Genomic DNA, 13,076 nt, shown 5'->3' with positions numbered 1-13,076 from the left:
CAGAATGAAAATAGAAATACTATAATGCCATGTTGGTATTAACTAAGTCACCTCAGCCTGGGAAACATTGTGTTACGCAGTCATGGTATCCAGAAATCGAGTCAGAGTGAGCCCTCTGCTTCTCCATTGTCGACGGATCGTTTGTCTTAGGGTCAGTCACGTGGTGCGCAGAGCAAGTTTCCGTGTTTACAGAGATGAGAGCAGACTGAGGCAGGTCGGCGTTCAGCTCGTACGAGGATGGTTTCGCAGTCATGGCTTTTTTAAAGACGCAAGAGCGAACAAAAGAAAGGTCTGTGCCGTTTATCTCTAACACAACATCACGCGGTACTACTTGTGTGGGGCTGAGCGTGTTTTGTCCTCGCGTGTTGTGGATGAGTCGCGTTACAGACTGGGCCACTCTGCTAATGAGCGCATCGCTGTCAGCTGTGCGATGCGCTCCTGTGTGGAAGGCACGGTGCGTGTCCTCGTGTCCTCGGTCAGTGTCCTCGGTCAGTGTCATCGTGTCCTCGGCCAGTGTCCTCGTGTCCTCGGTGAGGAGCTCAGTCTGTGGCTGTCCGCCAGGAACCACGCGACGAGGCACAGACATGTCGGTCATCTCCTCCATTTGAACTCATTAAACCTATTTTTAAACCTGGTAGGATCTTCTTTAACCTTTTTAAAGAAAACACACGTTTCTCCTGATGTGTATGTGGTCCACATTTACCACGAGGGGCCTCCTCCTAAAAGTTGTTAAATGATGTTCCACCAAGTGTATCTGATCTGTTTTACAGAGCTTTACTTGGCATGAAAAACAATTTATTATAAACTATATTATTAACTAAAGTGAAGTGGCGTTTGCAGACCAGTGGTTAATTAAACTACCCATTGAGTTTATGTATAGGAGGGTATTTCTGTTCTCGTACCTTTCAAACTGCGTTTTATTCTCATGATTGTGATCATTCTGCCTAGTGCGCATGCTCACTCACTTAGCACCTTCATTGTACGGTTTTTCTTTAACCCAATTCCAGCAGGACAACATGCATCACAAGCTCCCCAAAGCTTTTCAACCAGGCCGAATGATGCATGTGCTTATGTTCACATTCATCTGCTGAAGGGACGCTAAAAAAATATATATTTTCATTACCAATCCTGGTTCGTTAGTAATTTATTCTCTAAATACATCAGCAGTTAACATCCACTAGCACTGGGTAACTCATCCCGTAGTTCTTCATACATTGGCAGTATTGTACAGGTTGTGTGATTGTAGTCGTTTGCTTTTAGTGGTTGGGTTTGATGGCAGGAGGCTAACATTTGTCCAGTGGACACACAAACATTCAGCAGTTGTGGACTTTGTGGATGGTGAACGGCTACAGAAGAAAACGCATATCCAGGATGTGCAGGAGCTCCATGAAGCAAAACCGGTTTCTGGGAAATGTACAGGTGCATCTGATGAGCTCGTCATCCCAACAGTTATCTACTGGCGTCTTGCACTTATTCAGATGGGTTTTTATCTGAGTTTCCAGTACAGAGATACTGCATATCCAGGATGTTTGGTCGCTGGAAGCACGAGGTAAACTGCCTGAATGTGCAAACATTATAAATTGCTCAGCAATTCTGTAAGTTCTCCTTATGTCATCAGTATAGCTAACACATTTGATTCACATTGCTTTGACATTGAACACAGGTGTTTACAATTCATTAAAGGCCCATTCCTTCTTTATTTAGATTATTTAAAAGTAGTCGAAAAGAATGAAAATGTACACTTTGTGTGTTTCAACTGATCATTATGGAAAAGATGTTTTCAAGCTGTGTTCACCACATTACTGATGGAATTAAACTTTTGACTGCATCTCATCCTACGCCTCATGAGGTCATTTATGAGATTGGTTGTGTCTAGTGTTCATCCCGATATCAAAAGACATGCCGATCAATTTGGGAGCGAGAGCCAAATCTAATCTTGCATTTTTTTTTTTTTTTTAAATGTTCTCCTAGATTTTCTCTCCTGTTGCTGGATTTGGAGGAATATTATTTTGAACAGCACACTGCATACCATGTGACAACCAGTTCAAAAAAGGAGAGGTATGTAAGAAGTGTCAGCTTGAGTCAGCAGTTTTTTTCTGATTCAACTTTCCTGTCATTATGTCGTCATCCTGATCACCATGTTGTGACCGCAGCCAAAACTCAATCGTGTGTAAAACCAAATAATTTGTAAACCTGGATGCCCTTAAAGCTCCAGTATTGTACTTATCAGGGATGTGCAGCTTGCTGGTATTTAGTCAAAGCCCTTTGAAAGGTGCAGCCGCTGCTCAAACAGTCTCATCCTGTCGTGAAGGCTTGAGCAAACTGAAAGGTCACGAGCCTTTCAGAACAAGATCATTCAGATAATGTAGTGTCTTCCAAGCAGGTGGAAAGTGTGTCCAGTAAGGAGATTGGACAGATTCATGTGAAACGTTGTGTTTTCCCACTGACAGATATGCACTTTAGTGATATAATTAGTGTATTTTGCCTATTTACTTAGTTTCCTTAGTATAATTCTGCCAATTTCTACCAGTCAGCACACTGTATCTGACAGTTTTTGTCTAGAAATCTGCTGGGACATTTTAAAACTGTTAAGTACGGCTTTGTATTAGATAAGTTGTCATGCACAATAATATTGTATTGATCAGGTTATATTTGTATTCTTTATTACTGTCTTTTATAGTATTAATTTTCCTTCCAGAAAAGTGAGAGGCTCGTTCAAGGTCTGTTCCAGATCTGTCATATTTGATCCAGATGATCCCGCAGAGCCAATTTTAAAGGTTTGTTTTAGTAATGTACTTGTGTATAGCATGTTTTTTTGTTTTTTTTTAAACTCTTGCTTCCAGATAACACGTTTCTTTTAACAACACAGGAATTGAGGTATAAAACACTGGAAAAAATCTTCCAATAATATTATTTTCCAAATCTGAAGATCTAAGAAACAATGGTGCGTGTGCAGTTGGAAAGAAATAATAAGATGCGTCCTAATTGTTCTCTGTTTCTGCAGATTCCTCTTCGAGACTGTAAGAAGATTGAGTTCGTGGAGCGAGAGAACAACCCCTTCAACGAGTGAGCATGTTTTCATCTGGAGCTCAGTGGATGTTTATTCAGTTTGTTAAACTGGTCGGGTAACTTGTTCCAAACACACGTTGAGGCAGAACGAGTCGGATTCGTCGCTTGCAGTTTGTGCATCTACAAATAAATGAGCATACTGTATCTTATTATTTAAAACAAACGGTGCTACTGGTTTCTGGATGACAAACCAGATAGTTTAGTTTGTTGATTATTTTGTGCTAATAAGCACAATGTAGGAATGAATGGAACTTTTCCCTTTTTAAAAAGTAATGCAAGTAAACAAATGAACCACAGTGACCTTTTTTGTTATTTTAACTTGTTTATGTTTTCCTCATAGACCGAGGCCGTCTGTCATCTCCATTTCATGTGTACAGGTGAGGCATCATTACAATGTAGATATCTTTTATTATTGATCATTAAAGATGCATCAGTCCTCTATGTGATAATAGTTATTTGTCTTCATTTGTCTTTGCTTGTCCACAGTTATTATCTTTAATTGTTCCAGCTGCTCATTATTTGTCATGAACGCTTTTATTATTTTTTCCCAGGTTATTTACATCAAAGAGACTAATGTCATAGCACCTTACAGAAATGAAAGGGTGAGTCAACTAAATCTCAACAAGGGTTGACTGTGCTCTTTAGGCGTTTATTTATTTGTAGTATGAAAATCTGTTCAAGCAAATCTGCAAGTCTGTGCACTTATCATGTGCTAATTTTCTCTGTTTGAAAACATGTGGAGGGTAAAGGTCCCGTTTAGTTAAAATAGTGTGTGAAATACAATCAGTTGCACTTTGTTGCATTGTTTTCCAGGGATCATATTTGAGTACAAGGTTGGGTCTTCTGTACTTAATGCTGTTGTGCTAATTCCCGCTCTAAAACAGTAAAGTTTTAGCTATTCTGTTAGCATGTCAACATTAAGATCTGTAATTAATTGGTTGAAGCCATACAGGAACATTTAACAAAGAAAGGCTAATTTATTCAAATGAAATGCTCATCTCATCACCTTTGCAGGGGACAAAGAAATTGGCCTTTCAGTTGGAAGGTTGGAGTAAAACTGAAGATGTCGTTCAAACATTACTTCAGGTACGTAGCTGCTCCCAAACAGTAGCTTTGATGAAGATGATTGTGCTTGACTCGGGGAAATGCATGGCATTGGGCCTGTGTGTGTGTGTGTGTGTGTGTGTGTGTGTGTGTGCGTGTGCGTGTGTGTGCGCGTTGCTCTGCTCATTGTGACTGTGGTTCATTTTGCAGCTCCACAGGGCGTCCTGTCTCGATAAGCTCGGAGACCAGACTGCAATGGTGAGTCAATCCATACTTAAAGTTCAGGCACACAGTGGGCTCCTTTTAAAGCCTGAAAGATGACGGACAATCAGCATGAACGATCCATTCTGTGTCTTTTACTGCACTTCACATAATCTGACTTCCTGCCGTGCAAGGTTTTTGTTAACTGTTGGTAACTATCATATAATCATCCGTGATCAAACGTACAGTTCTTGTATGTTTCTAGATCGCAGCCAATTTACAATCACGACTGGCGAGGTCATCTTTTGACAAAAACTGGTATGTGGACTTCAGCACTCTGATTCCCGATTTCACTGTCTGTTCCGCCGCGATTTAACAAAATACAAAGATCAAAACGGTTATTGTTGTAGTATTACTATGCAGCTGAATAAGACAGCGGTGGGATCCTGATTTAAAGCTTTCAGAGTGTTGCTGAGAAGCCTCACATGGAGTGTGCTGTGGAGATGGTCATGCCTCTGGTGTCCAATCCCGGCCACGTCTGCATAACGGATGAAAGCCTCTACTTCCAGCCTCTCAATGGATATCCGGTGAGCCGCCACATCCGAGTGGACACGCACAGGTCGAGGTTATCGAGCTGAGATGAAACTAATATCACGTTTACGTGACTTTGTCCTTTCAGAAACAGGTGATTCAAATCAAACTCCACAGTGTCAGGAGAATCTACAAAAGACGGCACGGACTCAGACCTCTGGTGAGTGCAGCTAGACAGAGCAAGTGAATCAACAATACTGTGGTCAGGCTCGAGTCGTTTCTAATGCCCATGTTTGTGTGTGTGTGTCTCTCGTCACCCAGGGTCTGGAGGTGTTCTGTACCGAGAATGATTTCTGCTCTGACATCTACCTGAAGTTTTACAAGACGGCTGATAGAGATGAAATCTACTATTACATTGCTACTTTCCTGGGTGAGAAAAAAAAATCCTGTCGTGAATCTGTGCTTTTAGTTCCAAAACAGTCTCAAAACCCAGAAGGTCAACAATACTGAAGGTTACTTATTATGGATGTAAGTTACTGGCCCTCAAAAGGTCACAAAAAGCTCTCCAACATGAGGCAAATACACAATGATGTAACCAGGCTTTCTGAGGACTTTTCAGGGTCCAATAAGTTCCTAGTTGTGTGTCAGCTATCAGCATTGATCCAACATATTTCCATTTGCCTTTTTGAAACCAGTATTGGTGAAACACTATAACACATGACTGACTAACCCAGCTGGTTTCCTCCTCCTCGCTCAGAGAACCATGTAACCGAGCACACGGCCGAGAGTTACATGCTGCAGTGGCAGCGCGGCCATCTGAGCAACTACCAGTACCTTCTTCACCTCAACAACCTGGCCGACCGGAGCTGCAACGACCTCTCCCAGTATCCCGTCTTCCCCTGGGTCGTTGCCGACTACACCAGCGCACGGTTGGGTGAGTCGACGGGATAGAAACGCACACGGATTAATTTGCATAACAGTTTAGGGCAGAGCCCTGCGGTGATCGTGATCTGTACCCATCCAGCCTCTGAGATGCAATGACTGTACGTAAACATGCACCAGTAGCGTAATCGTCAGGACTTCTCCTTCCGTTTCCCAGATTTGACAAATGCTGCCACATTCAGGGACCTGAGCAAACCTGTGGGAGCCCTGAACAAGGAGCGCCTCGACCAGCTGCTGGTGAGACTCTGCTGCTTCTGGGTTGTTGACCCATTGACGGCAAAAACTCTTTAATATAAATATATTGTATCTGTACTGGGAGTATCAGTAAACAGAGTTGTCATGGTTACAGGCTCGCTACAGAGGCATGCCCGAGCCTCGCTTCATGTATGGCAGTCACTACTCCTCTCCAGGCTACGTCCTCTTCTACCTGGTCAGAGTCGGTACGTGACACGCGTCATCGTTAAAGCTCCAGCATGCATGGAAACCACAGCACACGCATAATACATGCAGTCGGTTTGTGTTCATTACCATTGCGTAACCACTGTCTGTTTTCGTCTCTCATGCCTGGTCCTGTAAGAATAATGTTTCCGCTTGTTGTAGACGTGTATCGGGTGCATTCATTAACATAACCATGTCAAACTGCAATTATTCTTTGTACATTTTAAAATGTGCTTTCAAAAATTACAACATTAACATGTTTTAGATTTAATACTATAGGTATTATTAATCCTTTTGCAGCCTCAGTACAGCAAGCATTGTTTTAGACTGAATACAGATCATGTACAAGCACCACTTAATCAAAATCTTTGGAGCACCTTTCACAACAGCAACATGTTTAAAAATAGCAATCTAGAGACTGATTACACTAATAGGAGGTGAGGTCATTTCTACTGGAAATGTATTCTGGGTCTTAGAATCTGATATGCATTTGCCATATTTGCTTCTAAGGAAAAATATAATGTCAATGCTTACCATCTTTTCTCCTGCAGCTCCAGAGCACATGCTGTGTCTCCAGAATGGCCGCTATGACCACGCAGATCGCATGTTTAATAGGTACATTATTTTCTACTTTGAATTTGATAAACCATGGATTCTAGTCAGCCACAAATCAGCGGGGCAACGCAGATTTGTACTAATGATAGGTGCATGCATATTTATATTAAATCTTAAAATTATAACACATTGTTGCATAAATGATAATAAATTAAATGTAGTATTTTGAGCTTTAAAAAGGTATGATTTATTGACCTGTATTTTTATAAATTTATTTACAGCATAGGGGATACATGGAAAAACTGCTTAGACGGGGCAACTGACTTCAAAGAGGTAAAATATGACTGTATATTATATTGGTTAACCACTAGAGTGAAGTGTACTCTCAGTACAGCCGAATCAGAGTTCTGTTCCCTGAATTTCAATGCCGAAAATACTCCAACCATAACTGGGTATTATGTATACATCTAAAACAAGCAATTATTCCATTTGGTTGTTGTCACTATCTGTACAACGTTCTTACTGAACTGCATTGTGAAACTGCGTAGACTGTATGTCCCTGGTAAAGCATGGTACGGGTGTTGACAAGGTTTCTGCCTTTCCCATAATGCAGTTGATTCCAGAGTTTTACGGGAAGGACTGCAGCTTCATGGAGAACAAACTGAGGCTTGGTTTGGGCAGGAGGCAGAACGGCAGCTTAGTGGGAGACGTTGTTCTCCCACCATGGGCCTCAGGTAACTTCCTCCCATCTGATCACGATATGCATGTAAACTCTGTTGGGCCCAGATGCCGTGTACTCCTTCACCCCATAGCTAACGTCCACCTGACAACACGATACTCCTGACCCTTTACCTCTTGTTTTTAAACAATATTACGATCCCTTTCACTCTGTGTGCTGCTTCATGTTTACTGTGTCCTGTTTGTCACTCCAGACACCAGTGATTTTCTTCAAAAGCACAGGACCGCGCTGGAGAGCCAGTACGTGTCGGAGCACCTTCACGAGTGGATTGACCTGGTGTTTGGCTTTAAACAGAGAGGCAGTGAAGCTCTCGCAGCCCATAATGGTAAAATACAGCAGCCGTTCACCAACATTAAACCCACCAAAGCTGGACAAAGACTCTAATTGATCTCATTATCTTTCAGTGTTTCACCCACTGACCTATGAAGGAGGCATCGACTGCGATAGGTATTAAAGAAAGCCACTCACTAATTATTTATAAAGATAATTCACATTACATCATGGAACTAACTTTCCCAATCTCTGAAAAGCATTGACGACCCTGACCAGAGAATCGCCATGCTGACACAGATCCTGGAGTTCGGCCAGACGCCCACACAGCTGTTCACCAGCCCGCACCCTCAGAGGATCACGCCAAGGTTTCAGAACATAACTCGAAGCCCCAGCAGCAACTCACCAGTCAGCGACCTGTCTCCAGGTAGAAATGCAGACACACACACACACACACAGAAATAAAACAACATCTGAAACCGCACTTCAAATCTAATGGCATGTAATGCTGACCGATGGCGCCCATGATGATTCATACCTCTAAGTGGAGACCACCAGAGGTCTGAGTGCAGCTCTTGCTTTGTGCAGTTTGGCAGACTATTTGTGTTTCAGTGACCCTGTTGGAGTAATGTGAAGGTGGGTGTGTTCACATGCAATCCATGAGATATTTCAGAGGGTCTTTGTTCATAAACCAAAATGTGTCCAATCATAATATATATTAAAGTATGTCCAAACTGATTATTAGTCAACTGATCTAGATCATTTCTTTACAAGTAAGAAATAATTGAATAATCAGCCCGTAACTGCTGATTAATTTAATTTCCAGTGATGCATAGTTAATTTGCATAAGCAGCATTCACCACTATCTAACGCATACAAATGTCATTTGTATTCTCCATATGTCCTTACTGCAGTTCTCCCTATGCTTTTTTTTTTTTGCAGCCTCTCAGAGTGAGGACTCGTCCTTCGAAGACCTGACCGAGGAGAGCAGGAAGTTAGCCTGGACAAACATGGGAAATCTGATGCCTATCTCCAGCCACAAGATCCATAAGGAGTAAGTCAGGAGGCATTGAGTTGGCTACAGTAATGACAAAGTACAAATATAATTGCATCGCGAGTCCAGATATAACTGAAGTGAAAGCTCTGGTTCAAATATGAGGAAGTGCAAGCAAAGTTAGAAAATGGCAGGCAGCTGCAGAAAAGAGAATAGTAACTTATTCAAATGAATGGTGAAGACATTTGTAGAGGAGGAACAGCTGCGGACGGGTGGCTGCTGTAGAGCTACTTCCTCCAGTTCAGGGTAAAAAACATCTGTAGACCACTCTCTAAAAAATCATTTCACTTGGGAAACATTTTCTGTTGCAACTGTAGTTGTGTCAGTCTTGTCCTTGCTATCTTTGTATTAGTGTGACTGCTACATTAACCTAAGATATGTACGCACATGTTCTGTTTTTTATGTAACCCAGTCGTTGTGTTGACCGTGCAGGGCTGTGACGGGCATCGCTGTGTCTCTTGACGGAGCAGCTATTTTCTCCACATCTCAAGGTCTGGAGAATATCTGAAATAAAATAACAGATACATATTGTTTATTGTAGAAGCACGAAACTGGATCAATAGACGGGCACCGTTTGGGAACTGCAGTTTAGTGTTACTGAGAGATTCTGATCCATAACGATAACCCTGTCTGTGTAATGTTGAACCGTTACCATCTTCATCGTGTGTGTGTGTGTGTGTGTGTGTGTGTGTGTGTGTGTGTGTGTGTGTGTGTGTGTGTGGAGAGACTCCTTTTTAAAGTAGGGCCTTTTTCATAATTATTCTTTGTGACATTGTGTGATGAGGTTTTATATGTGCTCAACATCATGGCAACTTCTGCCTCTAGTGGCCCACTGGGGTTCTTCTCTTGCCACAATGGTGCAGAGTGATGTCATCGCAGTCAGAATCTCACACGGGAATCAAAAGAATTCCTGAAGTTGCAATTAGTTTTCCCATCAGAAGCAGCAAGCTTAGATTTTTACAAGTAGAAAGAACAAGATTGCAGATTGGTTCAAAAGGCTCAAATCAGTTTAATCCATTATGTTCTTTCACTCTTCTTTCTTCCAGATACAACACTTAAAATGTTTTCCAAAGAGTTGAAGGACTTCCAGAGAAGCATGTCCTTCTCTAACATGGTATGCAGCTATATTTACTTTCCCTACAGTCTCTCTCTAGCCATGTTGAACTCTCTCTAAACTGCTTGGCCATTTAACAGGCGTTATCGTCGTGTTTGATGCTGGCAGACGGTAAAACTGCAGTGTGCTCTTCCTGGGACAACAACGTGTGCGTATATTTATTACTTGCGTATGATTTTCATAATGATCGTCAGGACTTCCCACTGACCCACGTGTTTCTCTTCCCTTAGTTATTTCTACTCCGTCCCGTTCGGCAGGCGGCAGGACACACTGATGGGCCACGACGATGCAGTCAGTCAAATGTGCTGGTTTGACGACCGGCTGTACACTGCGTCCTGGGACTCCACTGTTAAGGTAAAAACCAAAGTACTCTAATGAGGTGATGCTATTCGATTGTTACTTAGCCATGAATGCATCAGGCATTTTGTCGTTTGGACAAGTTGAGTGTGAAAGATGGATACTGGTCGGTCTATGTTCCAACCCTCACCTATGGCCACGAACTCTGGGTCGTGACCGAAAGAACGAGGTCTCGGATACAAGCGGCCGAAATGAGCTTCCTCCGCAGGGTGGCCGGGCTCACCCTTAGAGATAGGGTAAGGAGCTCGGACATCAGGAGGGAGCTTGGAGTCGAGTCGCTGCTCCTTCGTGTCGAAAGGAGTCAGCTGAGGTGGTTCGGGCATCTAGTCAGGATGCCTCCTGGACGCCTCCCATTAGAGGTTTTCCAGGCACGTCCAACTGGTAGGAGACCCCGGGGAAGACCAAGGACACGCTGGAGGGATTATATCTCCCGGCTGGCCTTGGAACGCCTCGGGATCCCCCAGAATGAGCTGGAAAGTGTTGCGGGTGAGAGGGAAGCCTGGGTCGGTCTGCTGAACCTGCTGCCACCGCGACCCGACCCCGGATAAGCGGCTGATAATGGATGGATGGATGGATGGAGTGTGAAAGATGCTAATAATAAACTGTCAGCTAACAACATTGCGTCATTGTTGCAGACTGGTGTGGCGCATGTATTACTTATTTATTTTCCGGGTTATGTGTGTTTCAATTGAGAGGGAGGTGTTGATGACGGTTCATTACACAGGTCTGGCAGTGCGCTTCTGATAGCTTCTCCAGTCACAAGAGATCCCAGTTTGAGCTGCTGGCTGAGTTGGAGCATGATGCTGGGGTGAGTGAGGAAGATATCTCTGTATGTAAAGCATGTGCAGAGTTTATTTCTAATTGACTTCCTTCAGAGGAGCTGCAACAGTTTGCGTCTGAACACTGAACAGTGGCAGCAGCACTCAAAACATACAAATGAGCTGTTCCCCAAGTAATATCGTCTCTCTTACAAAGGTGAACACCATTGGTCTGAATCCAGCGGGGACGCTGCTGGTTTCTGGCTGTAAAGATGGGACCGTCACCATCTGGGACACCAGCAGCTACGGGACACTGCAGCAAGTCCACTGCCACACGGGAACCATCCACCACGTGGCCTTTAGTCCTGGTATGTGTCAAGTAGAGCCAGGATGGCCCTTTTTAGTTGGTTCTTGTTTGCTTTATTAGATCTTAAGTCGGAGTGACTGCCGTTTAGGAGGTGCAATATGACTTTTGTCTTGAAGGGTCAGTGTTGAACACAGTAATTGGTGCTGGCTTGAACCTCCAAATTAAGCCAACCAACTATTGACAGTTAACACAGGGTCACCTAGAAACCATGACTAAAGTAAGAACACTGACTCTCACATCCTCAGATAGCCGACACGTCCTCAGTGTCGGTGCCGACTCCTGTATGAAGGTTACTGACGTCCAGACGGGGATGGTGATCTCGACTGTGAAAGCTGTGGAGGAGCAGAGGTAAGATCACACCGTCTGCACAACAGGAAAGGCAGATGACAGTTTTACCCAAACAAAGGGGATCTTATTTTGATCTGACATGGGAGAGGGATGTTTTAGTTTTCTAAATGCTGTTGTGTTGAATTGGCTTACTGCTGTGAAAGTGGTAGAATTTGTATTCCTAGCAAGTCCAGAACCTTTGACTTGGCATGTGTGTTCGTGCCATTTTAAAAGAAATATTATTCACATGCTGGCTGAAGCTGCAAGTCAAAAGGATTTAACATCTGTGGGTCCAGGTGTTTCTGCTGGGACGGGAACTCGGTGCTGTGTGGGGGACAGTCTGGTGACCTCCTGCTGTGGGACCTGCTCAGCAATACAGTCACCCAAAGGATCCCTGCGCATTCAGGTACCACTCACCTTGTTAGACGTCTTTTGTCAATGTCAACTGCTTTTTAAGAGCACTGTTGCACCGATTTCGCTGTAAAGTTGTAATCATCAGATTGTTGCAATATGATGAAGTAGGGTTTTTATGTTGCAAAATATGTTTCTTATGAATATGTCGTTGCCCAGGTGCTGTCACAGCCATGTGGATGAGTGAGCTGTGCTCCACAGTGATCACAGGCGGAGAGGACAGGCAGATCATCCTCTGGAAGCTCCCGAGTTAAAGGACCGTTTCTGCACATTAGATCTGTTGGGGAGACTCCCAGTGCGGCGTTCTGACCAAGTATCCTGCAGACTACATGACCCAACTATCTGACTTTGAACAGAGACTCGTGAAACGGTTGCCAGGAGCTGAAACCGCTCTGTATATGTGCCGTATCACAGAGCAGTTGGAGGAAGGTGACGACTTAAAAACATGTTCCAAATTCAGACAAAAGGTCACAGTCATGTTAGTTCATAGCTATCTGCAAATTGAGAGAAAATGTCCAATTGCAGTTTTGTGCAGGAAGCTACATGAATGTTTTCAGCTTACTCTACATATGTGTGGATTTTTTTTTTTTTAAATGTATTCTTTTTTAAGCATCATGTTACACACTGCTTTTACAAATTATGTTTCAATAGCTTTATGTGCATTTTATTCTGTGAAGTGGACTTAAAATGTCTGTCAAAAGCTTCAGGCTGCTCTGGTGTTATCGATATTTAAATAACACTGATATTTAAAAGTATTACTCCCTGTCTCCCGTTTGTTACTATTTCTTTGGCCTCAGATTTCTAGAGAGCTTGTTGTTCTGAGCGCTGCAGGTTGCAACCAGTCCGCAAAAACTTCAAACCTATTTTCTGTCGCAAGCTGAGTGTTTCAAACACTCAAA

The 13,076-nt window shown here is 43.1% G+C and overlaps 1 protein-coding gene across 1 annotated transcript; it reads left to right on the top strand.

Annotated features, from left to right (window-relative positions):
- Window positions 1-216: 216 nt before the first annotated feature.
- Window positions 217-12,922, top strand: nsmaf (neutral sphingomyelinase (N-SMase) activation associated factor). The gene is made up of 31 exons (XM_079234535.1): window positions 217-289; window positions 1,972-2,058; window positions 2,699-2,777; window positions 3,005-3,066; window positions 3,410-3,446; window positions 3,621-3,671; window positions 4,084-4,155; window positions 4,324-4,371; window positions 4,580-4,632; window positions 4,772-4,901; window positions 4,994-5,065; window positions 5,167-5,275; window positions 5,603-5,779; window positions 5,945-6,024; window positions 6,137-6,227; window positions 6,777-6,840; window positions 7,062-7,113; window positions 7,394-7,514; window positions 7,713-7,844; window positions 7,924-7,966; window positions 8,050-8,216; window positions 8,732-8,843; window positions 9,276-9,334; window positions 9,890-9,957; window positions 10,038-10,105; window positions 10,188-10,311; window positions 11,039-11,122; window positions 11,290-11,440; window positions 11,685-11,787; window positions 12,063-12,172; window positions 12,337-12,922. The coding sequence occupies exons 1-31, from the start codon at window positions 252-254 to the stop codon at window positions 12,429-12,431; spliced, it is 2,739 nt and encodes a 912-aa protein (XP_079090661.1). The 5' UTR covers window positions 217-251; the 3' UTR covers window positions 12,432-12,922.
- Window positions 12,923-13,076: the final 154 nt, after the last annotated feature.

This window comes from Taurulus bubalis (assembly GCF_910589615.1).
Source record: "Taurulus bubalis genome assembly, chromosome: 18".
NCBI classification, from domain to species: domain Eukaryota; kingdom Metazoa; phylum Chordata; class Actinopteri; order Perciformes; family Cottidae; genus Taurulus; species Taurulus bubalis.
This window is presented reverse-complemented; position numbering and strand designations above follow the sequence as displayed.